General features: G+C 41.6%; 1 protein-coding gene across 5 annotated transcripts in view; it reads left to right on the forward strand.

Moving 5' to 3' along the window:
* The window catches only part of Hs3st-A (Heparan sulfate 3-O sulfotransferase-A), a 150,959-nt gene extending 128,961 nt beyond the window's left edge, over positions 1-21,998 (forward strand). For 2 of the 5 annotated variants that reach the window (XM_069112603.1, XM_069112604.1), the window contains 3 exons: positions 5,424-5,517; positions 16,648-17,149; positions 19,309-21,998. In XM_069112603.1, the coding sequence (XP_068968704.1) occupies positions 5,459-5,517; positions 16,648-17,149; positions 19,309-19,896 (1,149 nt within the window). In that variant the 5' untranslated portion in view covers positions 5,424-5,458 and the 3' untranslated portion in view covers positions 19,897-21,998. Of the gene's footprint in view, positions 1-5,423; positions 5,518-14,293; positions 14,551-16,647; positions 17,150-19,308 lie in introns of those variants that run through there. The other 3 variants (XM_069112602.1, XR_011173090.1, XM_069112601.1) reach the window with 3 other exon arrangements.
* Positions 21,999-22,002: the final 4 nt, after the last annotated feature.

A 22,002-nucleotide genomic window follows, 5' to 3' on the forward strand; every position in this document is an offset into this window, starting at 1 on the left:
GCAGCGGGAGGCGGTGAAAACCGACCTGATCGTGCCGGAGGAACCGTACGGCCTTTACAATACCGTCTGGAAACGGCCGTGGACGTTATGCAAGCGGAAGAATGTCGTGTGTTACATCGCCGAAACGATCGCACACCCACGCCCTACATCCTTGCTTTCATTCCACTGTGCATCATTAACCTCTCCGCTGTTCGATGTATCGATTCTGTTCTCGCGTTCTTCTTGTTTCCGAAGACCTTTCGTGACAGAGGGTGGAACGGTTCTACACGAGGAAAAATTCCAAGAAAATTCCTTTCTCGTTTCGTGTTGGAACGTGGTGCGAAAGATCGGTAGATCGAGAATGGAAAGCGTGTTTTTCGTATGTAAAAGACAGAGGCGCTTCTCTCGCTAAATCGCTACGGTTTGTCGCTGTTTCGAGAACCTCGTCGAGCGCGGAAACGTCCACCGATTCATCGATCTCGCGATCTTAACCTATTTGCATCCAAGCGCGGATTATTACGCGCGCTGCGACTGCTTCTTTTTATTTCCATTTTAATCTAAATAATTCTTTTTTAAATAAATAATTTCTACTTTTTTCCTCTGTTATAAAAAATGTAAGATGCGATGTTTGCGAAGTAACACTGTCTACCAATCATTTTGAACAGTAAATTTTCGATAAACTCCGCGAAGAATTCGGATGTCATTTACTGCACCTACGACCGACCAGTCCTCTTAAGTAGGGCCACGATGCAAATGGGTTAAATACAGTTTCATAAATAATTTCGCGAATACACCGCGAGAGCGTGAAATAGCCGGTATTTTCAAGGGTCAAAAAAAAGTTTCACCCTCTTACAGCGAGTTTGGACAGTGAAAAGAAAAAAGAAGAGAGATACATATATCGTCTACGTATCTTCAAAGTTTCATAATTTGTTGAATTTACGAGAGACCTTCCCCTTGTAACTTTTATTTTATCGTCCAGACGCTTGCTACGCAGACTTTCGTTTTATAAACGTTTCGTAGTCTTGGTATGCATAAATACGACAAAGAAATGCAACACGCGTACTCGAAGAAATTCGAAAAACCCGAACAAGAGTTTGCGTATCGTCGGCGTTAACCCTCGTTAAACTGAATCGAAGAAAAGACAACGAGAAGCTGGGAATCAGAGGATAGTTTCGAAAGAATCGTCGCACGTTCCTTCGCATGATACGAACATCGATAAAGAAAGTTGGACAGGCATAACTCGCACCAGGTATCGATCATCATCGTGGTTGTTTGCAAACTGGCGCCGACACGACGATCGCTTAACGCCGCTTTCAACTTGGAATTTTTCCTTCCGACTGGCCATTCCCAGTCGCGAATCTGCCATTTCCAAAACGAATCCTCCACAGGACCGATAAGATTCTCAAAGAACTGGCTGTAGTTTGACAACTTTTCAAAAACTCATTTTGCAAAGTTATTCTCAAAGTTACTCTCTTCACTCGTAACGTTTACCGGAGTTTCTTCCAACCGGGAAGTTAATTTTTCTATTACCAGGAGCTCGTTACGCGTCTGAATTTTCGAAAATATAATTTTTCCTCTGCAACGATGAAATGGCCGAGCGTGGCTCACACAGCGGGACAAAAGAATGGTTAAGATCCTTTTACCATCGAAAATGGTTTTATTCCATTATAAGAGCCATTGATAGAACGTAGGAAAATCTACGGACACGTAGTATTTACCAAAGAAAATAAAAGACACGCGAATATTGCAGTCGTGGAGAAAGGAATTCCTTTTTTCTTTCGATAGCGTGAATGTAAAAGCAAAGGATTCCCATTGAATACACAGAAGTTTCTAATTATTTTTGTGGTTTTATTTTTGCAGTTTCGCGTAAAAGCTCTCGTACTTTTTACAAATATTTCAACCAATCTGTACATTTACATAAATGTAAATTTTCGATCGAAACGAACAAATTTATATTTTCATACGGAATCATTCGCTGATGTTTAAATCGCTAATTACACGGTATCTCGCGTTTTATTCGCTCGGGCACGAGCATAAAGCGATGTTCTAAAAAAAAAAAAAAAAAAAAAAAAAAAATAAGGAAAAAAGAACAGGATTGAAAAAGAGCCGGAAAAGAATGGTTCGAACGATGGTATGAAAAAGAAATACAAAGAACGTAGATATAATAAATGCAAGAAACCGCGATGCGCCACTCGTTCGCGTTTTCGAGAATTAATTTCGCGCGTATAAATAAGGTCGTAATAAGCGAGCAGTAATCCAGCGTTCCAATTAAAACGTTTCCATTTTCAAGTGTTGTGTTAAACGCTAACGAGCTGAAGGCCAAAGCGGAGGCTCTTCAATTATGCAAACTTCCACTGATAACGCATTCATCATTCTCCTAATCAGAGGTATTCTAAACTGGATCATCTTGCTCGCATTGTCGTCTCTCCTTATAATTACGAAAGCATTTTCTCTCGACGAAGAACTTCCAAGAAGATGCGTGTTACGGGTCTCCGTTATTCTTGGTACGAGCAATGGCAGCGAGATTAATCGATGCCAGAATATGCTTTTTAACGAACCACAATGGCTGACAAAGCGAACGGTTTCGTAAGATGGATGAATCGACGAGAAACAATTTCCGCGCGAGCTTAATCCGATCTTCGCCAACGTCTACGTGCCAGCACGCGCGCCGCTTTCCTTAAAAAATTCCACCGATAATTTGTTATCTCTTGTCGCCTTCTCGCGATACTTTCGATGTTCTCTTCTTTGGAAAGTCGAAGGGAAACGAGGAAAGGAGAAATTGAAAATTGTTCCACCGCGTATCTTTTGAGACGTTTCGCTAAACGTAAAAAAGAAAGGAGCAAACAAATTGAAAACCAAAATAGTCAAGACGTAGCATACGCGTCGAAGCTATCGCACGTACGTGCGCGTACTATCGCAACAGACGATTAGTCGTTATCATTGAGTTGTTTTGCGTGAAAATTCCAACAACGCGTAGTTCCACTTCGAATCGCGATGTTCTTCGCTACCTTCGATTCACGACGATCTCTATAGCTGCACGTGAGAACGTTCCGGTTAAGTGGAGCCACGTAAATCACTGTCATTGCTATCCTATACAATCCACTCGTTCTCGTTCGCCATTGTTTCGAAATCTTCCTGCTATTTTAACCTAAATTGCGTCGATTTTCCTTGTCACTTTTTTCCCTCCAATTTCACGATACGCAATACGATTACCGCGATGAATAGATAACGAACGAGCGATGCACGTGGACGTTCTTGCGTCAACGGAACGATTCATCGAATTCCGAGGAATAGAATGGGTGCCGTTTTTCGCTCAGTCGGTAAAGATGCACGTATCGAACTAGCAAATTTCATTACTCGCTCTGTCTCCTTTTTCTCTTTTCTCTTTTTATTCGCCTTCTTTTCTCGGAAATATTTTCTTTTTTTTTTTTTTTTTTTTCTTTCTTTCGCTTTGTTTCGAACGATGGAGGATAGCAATTTGCATGCCCTGCTATGTTCGGAATATTTTCGGGCGGCTCGAAATGCACGTTCGTGCCTGGAATTGCCCGTTCTGTGAAAATTTCTCATAATTTGTATTTCGAAGCGACGCGACGACGATTCTATTGTGTCTTATATACATGTACATCTGGCTTCGGGAATTCAGGATGTGTAGCGAGTGCGTCTAGAGTGGGAAAACTAAGAAAGTCTTGGCGGTGACAAGAAAAGAATTGCGAGGGAAATTCGTGGTTAAAGTAATTCGCGATAGCGTAATCTTGAAACGTAAATTTGAAAGTTGTCAAGAATACATCGGAATGACAAGTATCACGATAAGTATCACGACAGTGTCAACCGACGCACTCTCGCTCTTGTCTCTCGAGGAAGCCAGACTCTCGAACAGCCAAGCGGCAAAATGAGAAAAGTTATACCACTGTCATCGTGAATTTTCATTTTCGTCCGCAATAACGCAACGGCTTTGCTCCGAATTGTCCTCGAAATCGTTTGATTTTTCACATCCTCGTCCCCGTCTCTTTCGTTACCACGCGAAATTGCGTTCTCGGGGAACCTTTGATTTTCGTTGATGTATCTACAGTGTACCGATGCTCGTTCGAACGCAAAGGTTCCGAGAACGTCGCGTTCGAATTAATTTCAGCGACGATGGTAACTCTTTTATGCAATACTTGGAAATCAAAGTACGGCGAATCTCCTATCACAGCGTCGACGAACTTCTGCTACGATCCTCGAATTTTTATATTCCGATCTTACTTTTCTCACGTTGCCAGCGAATAGAATTGCAGTTTCTTTGTATTCCAATCGTAGTGTCTTAGCAAACGAAAAGAATTTGCAATTTTTCGAGACGTTTAAGCGTTGAGGTTATTTGATGTGTAAACAGAGAAACTAGTGGATAAATTGTAAGGTAGAAAATATATTTAAATAGAAGCAGATCTTGGACGAAACATTACTTTCTCTCTTCTCTCATTGTGTCTAAGGTATAGGTCTGTTAGGTGAGAGCCTTACTGAACAGTCCATACTACTATATTTAAATAGAAGTGTAATTATAAGTAAGAATATAATTTGAGCTGGTGCAGATCCGCACGCTAGCTGTATTACCCAATAACTGAAAACCCGCCTGTCTACTGTTTATGGTTTGTCTTCGTCGCAGTCTTTTGACTTGAGAAAACTAAAAAGATCAGATGTAGAGTTTTCTTAGAAGTGGTGACCACTTTGACATTAAGAAACAAAATTGAGACGGGAAATCGTGTGTGTGGTAGAACTCCATTTTTTTGAACATACAATTTGTATAATTAAAGTTCATCGATTTTCTTCGCTGCCTAATATTTTTCGTTCACAGAACAGGAGCTCACAATCGGATAAGTGAATTCAAGTAGCACAAGTTCAGTTAATCGCGCGTTAACTAAAATTTCTAGTAAATGCAGTTTTATTGTACAATAAGTTTCGTATAAATACGCTAAATATGAAATAAATAAAAAATAAATATACAATAAGCTAAATATTGTTACTTGTAACGATGATTCGTCGTTGATCAACTCGATGCAGATAGTAAATGTGTCATTTGTTTCATTTCCATAGCGTGGAATTTTTATAGTCATACGAAAATACCGAATGATACGAAATTTATTACAATTGGTCTGATTAACTAGTACACAGAGCGAGAGTTAAAAATAAACACGCTTCTTGAAGGTATAAAAGTTATTCGAAAATCCTTACACGTATTGTTGCATAAGTTGAAAATTGATAAAAAAATATAAAGTACGTAAAAATACGAATTAATAGTAAAAAAAAAGCATAATGTAAGTCAATATTATACTAACCTCGTTTTAAAATGTACGTGTATCTAACTCTCGTTGTAAATACGATAATAGATGCAATGGTGTGTACATACTTTTTGTACATAAAAATGTATGAAGATATTTATACGTAATTTTCGTTGTGTTGTATTTTTGCAGAATCCTCAAGAATGTGAACAAATAAACAAACGCAAATGCCCAACAAGGCACGGCCTCGTCGAGAGTGGTCTCCCCAGTCCCCTATAGATGTATTGTGAGTATCTCGTAATAAAAAATAATAAGTTGAATATTGAATGGAAGGATAACAAGTTGTACCGAGATGTTCTATCCGACGCGTAATTCCAATATGTTTTGAATGAAACTGTTGGAGAATGTTTATCAGATTTCGACGAACAATAAAAACACGTCGATGATAAATAAAAACAGCGATAATGGAACGGCCGTGAATATTACCTCTTTGTTAATACTGTTTGTTAAAGTTCTCACGGTATTATTCACAGTTTTCTGATATTTTAATTCGACTCTGGCGAAATCCCTCGAAACTGGAACATTAAACGTTTCGAAAATTAAATCGATTTCACGGCTGCTCCGAATAATCAAATTTTATAAACCCACGCATCATCTCGAATCTAGGCGCTTCGATTGCCGCATTATCCGTCACTGAATTTTAGTCGCACGTTTCGCGCAATATCAAAAATGCACAAATTTTTCCCCGTGTTGCCGTTAGAACGTATACGTCAAAATAAAGTTTAAATATGTATTCGGCTAGCTGAATATACATAAAATATCAATTTCAACATGGTTTATTTAAAAAAAAAAAAAAACATGTGGAATGGGATTGAAGAAGGACGACAGGCAAATAGGAAAATTTTGATGTAGGATTTGAAACAGCAATGTGAGGCTCGTGTAATATATTTTATATTTAAATCTGGAAGACTTTCGAGACAGGGTTTATTCTTATGCAATCGAACTCGCACATATCTTTCTTCCTCTTTTTTTTTTTTTTTTCATAAATTGGAACACTGTACGCATACGTAAAACAACAGAAGCTACTTTCGTCTATTATCTTCACAATCTAAAACGTACTAACAAATTTCGATTTCACGGTGCGTTGCAATGCCTGTTTTTACATTTTGCACGGAAGGCAACAAAAGACGAAGATGCCTCGATACGAGATATCGATCCTACGACAAGAACTACACCGCGTTTTTGTATACGAGAGAACGTTGCAAAGTAAGGAAGATAGTTCGTAAGATGCTTTGGTAGTTTGCGCGCGAGTAAGAAACGCTTCCGCGACGGTATCCGTGACAGGAAGATCGTTGCCTTCCGCGGAGTCTAATTGGTCCAATTCGTAAGATAAGGTCTTCAATTTGAACGCAACGGTCATGGCGAGCAGTCACGACAGTGCCGGATGTAATTAAAAAGGTGGAGACGTTGTAGCACGAGGTACGTTGTCCTAAAATTATACTCGTCATAACTGCGGCTATTTTCCCGTGAATAACAACGAAAATTGACGGGCTAACTGAAAAACTGCATATTCGTCTTTCAAACGGGTTCCCCGAGATTCTTTTAAGGGGTTCATCATCGATCGTAGTGAAAGGTACGCTCACGGTGTATGAAAAAATAGTAGATGCAGAAAATATCAAAGTAGCGTAAAAGATATCGCGATGGCGAAGCGAGAAGCGAAGAAAATGAAATAATTGCTAAATAATTATTATTCGTTAACAGATTCATCGCCGTGACGATCACCGGTGACCGTCGTGTGAACGATGTTTTAAAATTACTATTAGCTATAGTACCTAATTATATACAAACAATCAAAATTATTTAACAATAGCGTTAAAAAATAATTTCTGAATGGTAGGTACCGAGTATGAATAATAACGAAGATACATAATAACAGACAGTGTTATAATTGACAATGTTAAATATTTATTTATACAAAAATTTGGAAATAATTACATGGGCATATTGCCAATTGATGAATCGTATTAAAGCGCAACAAGAAGTATAAGCGGTAAGTAAAGGTTGCTAATACAACCTACAAGTAATATGGTTACTTTTCTTGCACGGTACTTTGCAAATTCTCCACCTTCTTCGCATTATCTCGGTAGCATTATTTGCATAGTCGTCTAGTTCATCGCGCGTTGCTATTTTCGCTTCGTATTTTGTGACGCTTACGGAAGAAACGCGGATGTAAGAGACGCGAGCGCAGAATCCACGAAGATGCACTTGGCGGTGACTGTGTTAAATAATTATTTCACGAAACGTTTCGTCTGTGCAAATAATTCACACTTAACAACGCGTAAACGTAACAAGTTTCCTGTTGCGAATTATCGACTAAAGAGCAACCGGTCAGATCAAACCGATCGGTCGATATCGCGTACCTCGAATGAATCGACGCTCAAGGTGGAGGAGGTTTAATATATCGAGTGTTAGAGTAATCCGGCACTGTGTTGAACTTGTTGTATGAACGTAACGTGTGATGTGATGTACGATGTCTGTTGACGAACTGTCCTCCTACGTTGTTGCTTCTCCCTACCAGCCGTTGGATTTCGTCTGTCCATCGTGGCCCTTTCCCGGGGTTTTTTACCTGACCTCGGAGTCATTAGGTTTACAGCTCAGCTCAGAATGGGCCTGTCCGTGTCATAAACAGACGGCCATTCAAAATTCCGAACAACGTTCGACTCGTCGATTACGACGTACTCGAATTTTTTCTCCCATACTCTTTCCTCTATAGTTTTATGATTTATCCCTGGTATATAGAAATTTCTGGTCGCTGACGAGCGAGAATTTCACGCGCGATACAATTCGAGTTGATTTGATAACACGGAACGCGCGCGTAATAACGCGGCAAAAGTCAGTGGTGGCCGTCGTTTGGCGGCCGGTCGTCCGCGTGGAAGTTAACCGTCGAAATTGCGATTTGTCGCGATAATACGGTCGATGTACTCCAAAAGAGTGGTCCCGCCGATGCGAGATAAATATTTGGCGTTGCGCCGAAAATCGTCTGCCTCTGTCTCTGTCTCTTTGCCGGCCCTCGGTTCCTCCATTTCGCTCTTCCGCGCTCCCACGACTTTGGTCGCCCAGAATCAACCGATCGAAACCAGAGGGTAGAACGGGCGTGTGGTTTTTCGATGCCGCTTGTTTCCCTCCAATTGCCTTCCAACTGGCCGATAACGTCCCTTGGAAACGATCGGCGAGTTTAGATTTCTCGTGATGTAACGCGTCGCGTTTGCAAAGTTGCCGCGCACTCGCTACAGCAAATGCTAATTTCGTCGAAGCGTGTCAACGATGAAATCGAATTTGTGAACTCAGAGTGATAACGATACGAGCTATGGAGAAAAAGAGTCTGGAGAAATATCGGACAGTTTCTTGCCCAGAAATCTGCTTTACGAATTTCACTGACTGGAAGACGCAAGGGATTGAGCGAAGATCAAAAGCGTTAGAGCGTACACGGTGACTACGATACGAGCTATGGCGAGGAAGTGTCTGCAGAGACATCGGACAGTTTTATGGCCAGAAATCCAACGCTGTTGGTCTTCGTTCAATTCTTTGAGACATTTAACCCCTATAACCACGAGTCAAACTCGTGGTAAAGAATTTGCGCCATAAGCGAAAACCACGAGACTAAAAACACTATTATCAGGTCTGTAAGTATGAAACCGGAATTTGCATATAGATGGCCCTAGCTGATAATGTAGTTATCACTAGACTGCGTCATTGATGCCAGAAGTCTTTGTTGACATCTCACAAACATTTTCGACTCGGAACAATACAAATTTCATACAACAGCATAGTTTGTAATAGCGTTGAACATGTCAAATTTTGTGCCTGGAAACTACGATTTGCGGACAGCATTGATTTTCTGTTACCATTTGAAGAAAACTGCTGCAGAATCGCATCGAATGCTTGTCGAAGCTTACGGTGAGCATGCTCTTGGTAAATCACGGTGCTTTGAGTGGTTTAAAAAATTCAGAAGTGGCAATTTTGACGCGAGGAACGAAGAACGTGGAAGACCACCGAAAAATACCACCGAGCTGTTAAAACCTGGCGAAACCGTTAATACCGAGCGCTACCGACAACAAATGATCGATTTGAATCAAGCTTTGCGTGAAAAACGACCAGAATATCAAAAAAGGCAACACAAAGTAATTTTGCTTCGTGATAATGCACCATCGCATACAGCAAAACCGGTCAAGGAAACGATCGAAGCGTTCAGTTGGGAAATACTTTCGCACGCGGCTTACTCACCAGACTTGGCTCCGTCCGATTACTATTTATTTGCATCGATGGAACACGCACTTTCCGACCAGCACTTCGCTTCTTACGAAAATGTACGAAAATGGCTCGATGACTGGTTTGCCTCAAAAGAGCGACAGTTTTTTTGGCGTGGCATCCACCAATTGCCAGACAGGTGGGAAAAATGTATAGTTAGCGATGGGCAATACTTGGAATAAAATATTTTTAATCATTTTCATACAATAAACGTGTATTTTCTATACAAAAATTCCGGTTTCATATTTACATACCTGGTAAAACACGTCTTAAAAACGCTATTTGTCCTCAAACGTTGTTTATTATTTCACAATTCCTTTTGTAGCCCCTAAATATACATGTCATAAGAAGTATACATCTTGCGCCAGTTCGGGCACACGGCTGAACAGATAAATGGCACGGCGCGTGACCGAATTTCTTACTTACTATGGCTCGCGCGATCGGCAGATTAAACAAAGTCGATCGCGTAGGATCTCGTAGGCGCTGATCGACTGTACCGACGAAATCGTAGCTACGGAGAATCGTACGAGAAGTCGTGGGTTCTTCGCGATTTAATTGTAATTTAATTCAATCAAACTGAATCACAGGAAGCTAAATCGGACTGTAAACGTACGTAACGTCTTCTCGATAGCGGTACGCACAACACGTAAATTCTTTTGTATCTTTTCTATTCCTTTGATTCGCTGGTTTAGAGTGACGTCAACGTGTCACATTATTAACGATTACTTATGCTAATTAGATACTTTGAAACATAGTTGACTTTATCGTTTAAATAAGGTTTCCGAGATGTATATCGTTGGTGAACGAGATTACCGCGATTGAATCCTTTTGGCCACCGAGAGCTTCTTTTAGATCTGCTGGTATCTTGTATTCGTTTCTTGCGAGATTTAAAGCGGCGCGCTCCCAAAGGAGATCTCATTGATCGCGATATCCGCGTCACGTCGGTTACGCTTGTTTGGCTTTTTCTTTTGTATCTTGTAGATACGCTTGTTCCTCGTTGAACGCGACAGTTGTAGATGAATTTCAATCGTCCAGCCTCGTTAACACGTTCGTCGCCACGTCACACATATCGGTGCGACGGGTATATTTCCGTGGGGGCCCCGTCACCAACGTATGGTGACGCTCTTCTTGTTCGAGTTAATTAAATATACGATATTATATATAGGATATACAACATAAAAATATTAAAAATACATTATACCATACTTTTTATTAATTTATGTTCTGGATAATATATTATATTATTCTATATCGCATGATATTTGTTAAAACATTCCAAACACATTTGGGGTGATTTTGGGCACTTCGACCAATAGTTGTAGACTCCGTCATCACTACTTTCCTCACTTTCAAATACAGCGTGGTTGGTAACTGGTGGTACAAGCAGGAAGGGGGTGATTCTACGCGAAAAAAGAAGTCGAAAATATAGAATAAAAATTTTTTTTTTAATTTTTCTTTCTTTTTTTTTAAATTTTTTCATCGAGACAACGATCTACAGTGAGATCCGTTATAACGTACCGCACGCGTACCGAGCGAAAATTCGAAGTCGATTTTCTCGAAAACAAAACCTCAAACGAAAAATTTTTATTCTATATTTTCGACTTCTTTTTTCGCGTAGGATCACCCCCTTTTCGCTTGTACCACCAGTTACCAACCACTCTGTATATTTTCACACTGTTTACTGAACATTTTGAAGATGAAAAAATCGCTAATGTACGTCTCACAAGTATGCTTCTCGACTAAATGAAGGATCTCAGATATCTGCCATGAGATCCCTCAGAATACTCTAGCTGGAAAGCTTATCGCTTTCTCCATTTCAGAACTAAATAATCTTTTCTTTACAATGAATCGAAGGCAATAAACAATAAATCGAAGGCGATAAACAATGAATTACCGCTTGTCGCTCTATTTACATTCTGCGTACCGGCGGTCGGATTTGGGCCCCGCAGGAAACTTAGCCGAATCACGCTGGGCGACGAACGTGTTAAAGCGAATGCATATCGTAGGAGTACCGTGTCGTAGGAGGGACATCCGTACATAAAAATAACGTAACATCGATTTATCTCAGTTGGAACGAGGAAGCACAGATATTTCGCGATGTAGCTTTCGTTCGGTCTTAAAAAATGAAAGATCGCTTAGAAAGGAAATCCTTATTTTAAGATATCTTAGAGAGACGGTGTACAAAGCTCTCCATATAAAATAGAAGACAAAGAGGAGAAGGAATCTGGTTGGAAGGCGGTGGGTAGGATGTATCGCAAAGAAACAGATGCATTGTCGGCGCAGGACATATCTTTCACGGTCCCAAAAATGGATACTTGTTCCCGCGCGTTTCATAGGAAATCGATGATGTACGACGACGGTCGAGAAGTCGAGCGCTTTTCTCGTTCGCCTGAAAGCCATACGATTTCAAACGTTCGTTAGTTATTCTAAGCTTAAGGACCGGCGGCTAAAAGTTTCGCCGCTTTTAAATTCCGATTTATTCGAGTTGTAGCGCGAGATCGAAAGTTCGCTCGTTCCTCTCGCCGTCTCCTCCTCTCCCGAGACTTCATTAAACGTCTTTATTTAGAAACTGAGCGCCCCTTGAGCTGCGTTGCAGATTCTTCTCTCTTCGTCTTCCTTCTCCTTCGTTCCTCTTCCATTGACATTAAAACGCGCTAGGAATGCGTTAATTTCCTCTTCGTCCGCCGTGATATCGTTAGCTTTTACTCGAGTAAATGAAATTGCTGTTGCCGTTTTACGACCATACGATAAGGTAGAAAGAGGAGGAGCGGGTATTGATTTTTGTATCTCGTCGTGCTGTTAGTAATTAGTTTGTTTTCGTATTTAATCGTTGCTCGCTGAAAGTAATTAAATTTGGCTCGCGTGGGTGTAGCGATCTAGCGAATTCGAGTCGGCGTGCTCGCGTCGAGGAGACAAGGATCGAACAGCTGAAAGAGAATGATTAGAGAGTAGGAAGAAGGAGCTGTGACCGAACAAACTTACGTTTCGATCGTAACTAAATAATTTAGATTTTTAGTTTTCGCTACGATCGAACGACGCGTTCGTGGTTCTTGGGATTTGGATCGCGTGAATCGACAGGACAGTTTCAGGTCTGTCGCGAAGAAGCGGGCTGAAATATTCGCGAAATCTCGCAGGAAACATCAACGCGATATTTAAAACACGATTGGGACCCGAGGAACCATAAATACGACGACGGATAAAAGAAAATGTTCATAAAATAAGAGATACGAAAGGATATTTTATTTGTATGGAATTTTACGAACTGAATTTTTATTCGATAAGGACGATGAATAATTATAATATATATATATACCAGCACAGCGCAGATGATTTTTGCCAATACGGCAAAAAGCTTTTTAGTTAATTAATTTTTAGTTCGCTTAATATTCATAGCGTATGAATTTTAAATTTCCTCTTTTCCACCAGCGCGTGTAAATTTCAAAATACTTTTATCGCAAGAACAGAAGCACCGTCTGTGTTAAAAGCACATCGGAAATTTCGTTATATCCGCGGTGGTTTGGTAAAGTTAGAGTCGTCGAGCCTCCAACACCAAGCCTTCTTCGTCTACACTTCAAAGACAGCGCGGTATTCAGCAACTGGTAACTACGAAAGTGTAACAAGCAAAAGAGAAATTGCACCATCGCTTGTTTAATCTTTCATTCGGCTAAGGTACTACAGAACAGAGTGTGCTGGTCGCGAGGAAGTTTATTCTGCTACCTTTTTCCACCACCGATGTGGATCGTATTTCTTCGATGTAAAATTAACTTTATCGTCGAAGGGTATTTCGTTTGTCGTCGCTTGGTTCGCAAAGGAAGAAACACGAAAGATGAAACACGTTGAACCACCGCTAGCTTGAAACGTTTGATCCGTGGCGTATTTAATTATGAAGTATCACGGTCGAAAGATTCGTTCGATGTTACGATAGAAAGCTGAAGGAACGAATTGTTTTTCACACGATTATCCTTATCGGATACGGTGGACCCAACGTGGTGTATCGTGGCTCTTTCTTGGCAGCCTCGGGCAAAAGCAACGTACGAGTTGATTTATCGATTGCAACGAAAGCAACGGTACTAACATTTCCCGAGTTCCAACATAGCGGAACGTTCTCTTGTAAATGCGTTTCGTTAAGTTTCTCGATCACGTATACGAAAGTTCAGCGTGTCATGAGGTTCCGGCCTTTTTCCTTCCGGCTTTCCACGTCAAGATGTCCACGCGCGTTTCTTCCTAGCTGCTCGAAAGTTTCATCGTCTTATCTTTGTTACTTCTCTTATCCTTTCCAATGAGTTATTCGAAGTTAACATTTTCTAAAAAAAAAATGTCCATCTTCCTTTTCGAACGAAACTTAAGATCAAAAGTGAAATGTAAATTATAGAATATTAAAATTTATCCCAAGTTTCGTTGCAAGTTACGAAGTTCCCTAAATCGGCCGTACCTTGAATTCTGTCGGTGTTAAAAGGCTGAAAATTCACCATCTCATCGGCGTTCGTGCATTCGGAAGCAGCGCGCTAGTTTGAACGCTATTTAAAAAAAGACAGTGACGCAAGATACGTACGCGAATTTAGATACGAAGATGATTTTAATTAATCTCACTTAACAGGCGTTTGTATCACGGCAGCTGATGTCAGCGTTTCCGACCAGATTATTCTTATCTGGTGTACACTTTGTTTTCCGCGAAGGATCCGTTCGTTCCGCGAGACTGCATGCGGGCTCCCCTGCTTGATTTATAGCTTCAAGCAGTTACCGATAAAACTTGCCCGCGTTCGAGATATAATTCGCAAACGCACCACGATTAATTCCATCGCCTCGTCGATCGCCAGGGGAAGGTCTCCTTGCCCTTTGTTGCCGTGAAACAGATCGTTACGTTAATTACTACGGATCTTTAATCCTTCATCCGTCAGCCTGCAGGACTTTTGTCGAACCGGTTTCACGAACTGAAGGCGATGCTGGGACGAACGAACGGTAGTAACAATCGGATAAAAGGAGCAGGAGATCCGTTAAAATTGTTCGCACTGTAAGTTAGAATTCACTCTGCCATTTCAACGGCGAAGTAAATCGACAATTTTTATGAAAATACAAGAAAAAAAGCACGTATGTATTTGTGGCTCATCGGATTTCGATCGCGTTCCCGATAATGCGTTGCGCTTTGTTTCCACGTTTCGCGAGTTTCGGGTCTGCCCCGAATAATTGAACCAGAATGTTCACGAAACGTGGAACGCGATTTGAAAATCCCGTTTATAGCCGTGCGGCCACGCTGGCGACATTCGAAATTTGTGTCCTCAAACTGATGATGGATTCTCGTTGCTTCAGCTACCTGGTAGCTATAAAAATATTATATGTTAGAAAGATTCGAAAAATTAAGAAGGGGAATACCTTCGGTTTAACTGAAAACCACGCGTACAGTGTACAATGAATTGATAAAATTGTTAAAGAAAGATACCACGACGGAACGTTCGTAAACGCGAATAATTCAATTTGCCTGTAAAAGGTCTCCGGTCTGTTCTCCGTTCGGCGACCCGTTTTTCATTTCACCGGATCTCCTCGCGTAGCTCTGGCCCTATGCAGCGCGTTACGATTGCGAAATCCTGCGAAAAAGCGAGTGCGCCGACAATTCAACGTTCCGATACCAACTCCATCAGCGGTTACTTCGGGGCACACAGAGCGCACGGTTGTACCGGCCTTTATTCAGCCGTGGCCGACAACGTAATGAATTCGAAGTTACGCAACTCGAGAACGGTGGAACGCTCTGGCGTTCGCCTCGGTTGCGCTTATTCTATCGTGTTTCAATTACGCTGCCGCTGGTAAATACACTGGAACGGGCCAGGCCGAGATCCGCGCCGTGTTTTCCACTTTGAACGCAGATGGAAATCCCGACGCGACGTCGTGCGATTAAGTGCAACGCGTGCGAGACGACCGCTTATCAGTATGCGCGTAATGATCGGTAAGTACACCGGCGTTAATAATTCCTGCCGCGTGGAAAGAATAAATTACGAGCTACACGTGCGTGTTTTTAACGACGCGGGTTGCGTGCCACCAAATTGAAAGAGACATGCTTTAATCCGGTAATGCTCGTAGTCGTTCTAATGAGGTAGAATGGAGGGGGAAAGAGATAGGAAAGTTGATTCTGCGTGGAAAAATATTCTGCGCGAACGAAGAAATTTTACAACGGCTACAAAGAGTATTTGCAGGTAACCTTATTCCATCGACGAAGCGTATTTTCATCAATAAAACGTATTGTACGTTTTATTTTCGTAGTACGAAATGTTGATCGTTGTGTAGGAGGTGAATTATATTTATAATAGTCAGGTGAATTTGACATATTTTATCTTCTGATTGAAATATACTACACCCTAACGTTTAATCTTTATGTTTAATCCAAATATTACGTTACATTCTGACTATAAAGTCAGACATTCTGACATTCATTCTATAAAGTCATCCGCATCGTTGAAAGTTTGTTGGTCCATGAAATTTATCTTATCTTAATCATTTGAAAAGTTTGGTAGTCACCGATGACCGCCGACTACCACGGTGATAATTACTTGGTATTTGACTATTACGATAAACATAATGGTGTGCGAAAGAAATAATATCTTTTGTAGCCACTGTATATGTTTCGACAGAAGAAGTGATTTAAATAACGTTTTTGCTTCGCAACTTATCGCCAAGCCTGTCGAAGATTTTTCAACATCTAACACCTTCATGTACATATTTGTATTAGGTTGTCCGAAAAGTGTCTTTCTTTTACAGACACGTCTTTTACAACGACGCGTCTTTATACAAACATGAAACTTAATCTGTCGAACGTCGTGATCTTTATTTTGATAGAACAAAATGAATTATACGTAATTCGATGAAATAATATAAAACGGAAAATGCTATGCGTCCGTTATTTCCTTATAAAACGAAAGAAACTTTTCGGATGACCTAATCTATCTACATGCAGTTGAAATAAACCGAAGAAAACTAATATTCGTTTCAAATCATACATTCAAAGTAAAAGTAAACACGATCGTGTTTAAAATTTCAACCAGCTTACGTTTAGAACTACGTTTGGATCACTTCCTGCAAAAATAATTCGATCAATAACGATGATAACGTGTGTCATCAGGTGGATGTCCCGCTCTGCCATGAGGCCGGCCGAGGGCGACACATCGGACTCCATCCTGGTGGTTGGCATATCCAGACCGAAAATGGCCGCTGCCTTCCTCACCGTTGTCCTACTTTCCCTCTTTCTGACCTTCCACATTCTGTACGATAGCGCGGTATACAGTCTTCACGCAGCCTCCGCCGTCGAGGGTCGTACCGTCGAACTCGTCTCCCAAGTACGCGCCACACCGCCTTTGCTCTTCTCCAGCAAGGTGCACTTCCCACGCACCAGCCGTCATCTACCTCAGGCGATCATCATCGGCGTACGGAAATGCGGCACCAGAGCGCTCCTCGAGATGCTCTTCCTTCACCCGCAAATCCAGAAAGCCGCTGGCGAGGTACATTTCTTCGACCGCGACGATAATTACGGGAAAGGCCTCGAGTGGTATCGACGCAAGATGCCTTATTCCTTCAGGGGCCAAATCACCATCGAGAAAAGTCCCAGCTATTTCGTCACGCCAGAGGTGGGTACGAATTCGGCCAAAGACCGCGAATTTTTACACATTCTTCTGCTTTTTCGTGTACGCGGCTGAAAGAAGCGAAACCTAAATAGGAATTTATCTTATCTGTTAAATATCCTAATGAGTACTACGAATGTTTTGTATATTTCTGCGTATCGTACGCCTCGTACGTGCTTTTTGCCGTACTTGTCGAATTTCTCGTATTGTATTGGGTTGGCAACTAAGCGATTGCGGATTTTGTTATCAAGTGGTAATGACAAAATCCGCAATCACTTAGTTGCCATCCCAATAAATCCGCAGTCCAATCGTGCGGCGTACGATGCCGAATCGTACGGTTCGTCTCGCGTCAACCATTCGCGGTCGATGTGCTTCTGCAATGACGATTACCAATTGGAAGGAGGAATAAATATTTATAGCTTGAAGAGGAATTTTAAATTGTCGCAACGACGTTCGACTTTGAAGAGAAACTTTAAACGCCACCACCGTGGCAACATTCGACCGCAAAAAGCTATTAATTCGGACACGGCGCTATCTCTGCGCTTGTTGCTTTACGTAAAAGAGGACGATTTAAATATCGCGTTGCTTGTTTTACGAGAATACCAACCAATCGTCGTAGCTTAAAGATAGATAAACAATGTCTTCCTAATGATAACGTTTAATTATCGTACGATAGCTTTTTCGCTAGCTCGAAAGACACGCAATGATAGGGTAGTCGGTAAGTTTGTAAATCGAAAGTTACGTATTGGGTCGGTTCACGGTTCATTCGGCCGATTCAGTCACCCGAAATTAATTTGGCGAGCAACGTACGCGATAGAATCATACGGTGTCAAGGTTAACTCGTTCCTTACAACCTCGAAGAGGAAATAAATCCACGCGATTCGATTCGCCAACGTTACGTGGTGCTGTTGCTTGATACCGTAATTTAAGAGTCCACCATATTTCCTTCGCAAACTGTACGTTCAAATTGAACGTTCCAAAGCGAGAAGCAAAACGCACAGGATGTTCCTACCGAAGAAAAGAAAGAAACAGGGAAACTCGTTAGAACTTTTTCATCTTCTTTTGTACGAAACGATGTTTTTAATAAATAAAGATTAAATATCTCCGGACTAATTAGAATATCAGATAATTCGAAATTTTACACGAGATAGAGATATTGGATAAAGTAAAAGGAATTCTATTAGAACAATTCGCTGGTGCGATAACGCGTATCGAATTTTCAAAAATTAAACTAAAGCCAGTTTTTATGAAGTAATTTCTGTTGGAACAACCATTTTCTAAAATGCCTAATAAAAACGTTACAGTGGATATAATCGCAGTTAATGCCACGGTCTACGAACACATTTTTGCTTTTAGCGTTACTGCTAAATAACATGCAACTCGCATTCGTGTATAGTTTGCAAACGTAAACAGCGTGGCACCACGAAATTTTGGATATCACGATGAATATCGTTACACGAAATGCGCTTGATACTATGCGTTGTTGGTCGTAATCAATCGTAATATTATCATACGTGATTATCCTTTCGACGAAATATATTTTATATATCATTCAATTCAACGAAACGAGGTGCAAATCGTAGAATCGCAAAAACGATTTTCATCTGATGATGGCTTTCAAAAGCCATACTGATCAACTCCACATTTGAATAATTCCCCAATTTCGTTAAATAAGTGCACGATTAATATTCTGAAGGAACAAATGATTTTTGCTTTCGTAAGTTCGTTCACCGCAGAAAGATTCTAAAAAATTCTAAGGTAAATTTAAAAAACTTCTCTTTATTTCTCGAGTTACAAAGCTGATCGATGTGGCTTCCGACCGGTACGTTTGATAATCGTAAATCGACAATTTTAAAGCAGTCCCTTTCACGTGTTAAATTCGTGTATCATACGACCTACGAACGCAAATTATTATACACACCTACGTATCAAGTCAATTATACATAATCGTTACGATGACGATGACGAAGTGATCCAGCGATACTATGTCTGCTATACAATCCAATATATTAAACGTAGGTAAACGATAATATACACGAAACACCACGCGTACGACAACTTTCTCTAAAATTTCGCAACTAAATTGTTGCTCCGAAGCGTCGCACGATTTTCTCCTTTTCTCGCGCTTAACGATAATTCCTCACGTCGCCGATTTCTCGTCGCAGGTACCTGAAAGAATCCGCGCGATGAACGCGAGCGTGAAGCTGCTGCTGATAGTGCGGGAACCAGTGACCAGAGCGATATCCGACTACACTCAGCTGCGGACGCACGCCGCGACCGCTTCGACCCTGACGAATGGAACACCACGAAGCATCCAGCAACAGCAGGCGGCGCGTAGCTTCGAGGAACTGGTGATACGACCGGACGGCAGCATCAACGAGTCGTACAGGCCAGTAGCGATTTCCCTGTACCACACGTACATGCATAGGTGGCTGGAGGTGTTCTCCAGGGATCAGATCCTCATAGTGAACGGTGACCAATTGATCGAGGACCCGGTGCCTCAGTTGCGCAGGATCGAGAATTTCCTCGGATTGGAGCCACGGATCGGCAGGCACAATTTCTACTTCAACCACACGAAAGGCTTCTACTGTCTGCGCAATGAGACGTCGGAGAAATGTCTGAAGGAGAGCAAAGGCAGACGACATCCACGCGTTAGTCCCGTGGTGGTCACCAAGCTAAGGAGGTTCTTCAACGAACACAATCAACGATTCTACGAGCTCGTAGGGGAAGATCTCGGCTGGCCTGAGGAATAGCCGTCGTAGAGAAGCGGTTCGATCGCTGTGTCATAGATGCGGGTAGCCACGCGAGAAAGTCCAAAGTTCGCGAAGAAGCTGCTTTATTTTTTCTAAACGTCGGAGTACGGCGCAGCTGGTACTGACGCGGTGCAATTCTTTCTATTTTTTTTTCTTCTAGTTTCCGTCGATCGAATTTTAAGAATAGAAATCACGAAGATCCCCTAGACATGGACGAGATCTGGACACGGAACGATTGTCCGCAAGCGGAACGAAGGAGCGGATCAGCTACGGGGAACAGGTTGGTTCCGCGGGAACTCGGCTGGTCCGAGAGAACTTCTTAACAAAGCGAACGCGAGCAAGGTTTCTGCGCTTGACGCGGTTAAAGGAATCTTGTAATTGCTACGGAGTACCTCGAAAATCTTGATCCACGGGGATTACGTGAGGAAGTTGGTCGAAATTAGCGGAAACATCGTCCAGGGAACCGAGGGCAAATTAAGCAACGCCAGCCCTGTGAAAGAAGACAACAGCGCGGAATTGAACGGCGAATCAAGCGAACATTTCGTGCCACAAAGGACGAAGGCATCTTCGTGATTCGAATTCATTAATGAGAATATTCGAGCTTTTGAAGACTAATTAGGATCGCCTTTGGTTCGAGAAATTACGCAACAAAGTTACCTGCAAGTGCACCGTTGTCGTCTGATATTACTTCGTTGGATATTTGAAAGTTCTTCGGGAGCAGCAGTTTCGCCTGGTGCTTCTCGTCGCGGGAAGAATCGAGGCTGATCAGGATAAGTACCTTTTATATTTTATGATTAGCCGTAACATCGAAAACGGGTAACGCGTCGATGGTTAAATATAATTCAGCGATTAGGATTTAGGTCGATGTGCTCGAATTCCAAGGATCAGTAATCGTAGAAAAACCGAATAGAAATCTTCCATTTCGCACGGACGATGATACGAAAATTCTAATTTCTCCGGAATATTATTGAAAGAAAAAGGTATCTACGAAACACGTTTCTCGTTCGCCAAAAATTTAATACTCGATTATCGTCTTGTTAACAGCGCGAGATATAATACAACGAGCTCCTTTTGTAGGGAAGAAAGGAGAGAGTGCGATTCGTTTTCTGAAAAAAGTGCAACAGTTCTGTTGCCGTCTCTTCGAAGAGGAGGCCCGAGCACGCGAACTCGAGTGAACATCGAAGAGCCCGTGGCAATGAGTCAAGCCATTAAATCGAGTGCATGCAATTTAATGGATATATGCTCCGGCCAGGACTCTTCATTATTATCGGAGATCCTGAGCCCCTCTCGTGTTCGCGTTTCAGCCGTTCGTCCTTGCGTGCTAATTGCTTCGAGTTGTCGCTTCGTAGCGCCGACGAGACCGATTTCTGCATCTCGATCGATGCTCCGTCGTAAAACGACTTTCATTCTCGTACAGTGTTGCGGTTAACGCGTCGTTGATACAATAGAAACATCGATTAGGAAAAGTACGAAAATACAAGCAAATTACGAACAGCATTCGGATCACGAAATAGATATAAAAAATCGAGTCTATCTCAGGGAATCAGCTAATTATTCGAACTGCGTCGTATGTTCCTGACAATAGCCACCACTCACCAAGACAAAAATATCCGTAATTTCTATCGAACAAGATAAAAGGATTCGTTCAGCGAGAAATAACTACGATCGTTCAACGATACTTAACGCACACACAATTTAATTCACCAACTATAAACGAACATGCAACGCAGTCTGAAACTTCATATTTATTTCCATGATATAAAATGCCCGAACTCTTCGCGCTATATACCGTGCGAATTTGCTTAACGCGTCTATCGACGAATTATATTTATTACGAAACAATTTATTATAAAAGAAATATAAACGAGATACAAAACGTAGTTATAGAAGCGCGCAACTTGGAAGTATGGAACGTTAGAGACATTTAAAAGAAGCTTGTAGAAAAATGACTCGCGCCAAGTCAGTTTAACAACGCGTGATCCGATAGGCATCCGATTAACTCGACGGCCGAAGATGATCGGCAGGCGTGGAATTGATTAAACGTTCGTCGTGGAAAGGGTAACGAGATGATCGAGGCGGACGAAGAAAATTAGCCAGGCAGCGCGT

This window comes from Bombus flavifrons, chromosome 5 (genome assembly GCF_040668555.2).
Source record: "Bombus flavifrons isolate JBK064 chromosome 5, iyBomFlav1_principal, whole genome shotgun sequence".
Classification (NCBI taxonomy): domain Eukaryota; kingdom Metazoa; phylum Arthropoda; class Insecta; order Hymenoptera; family Apidae; genus Bombus; species Bombus flavifrons.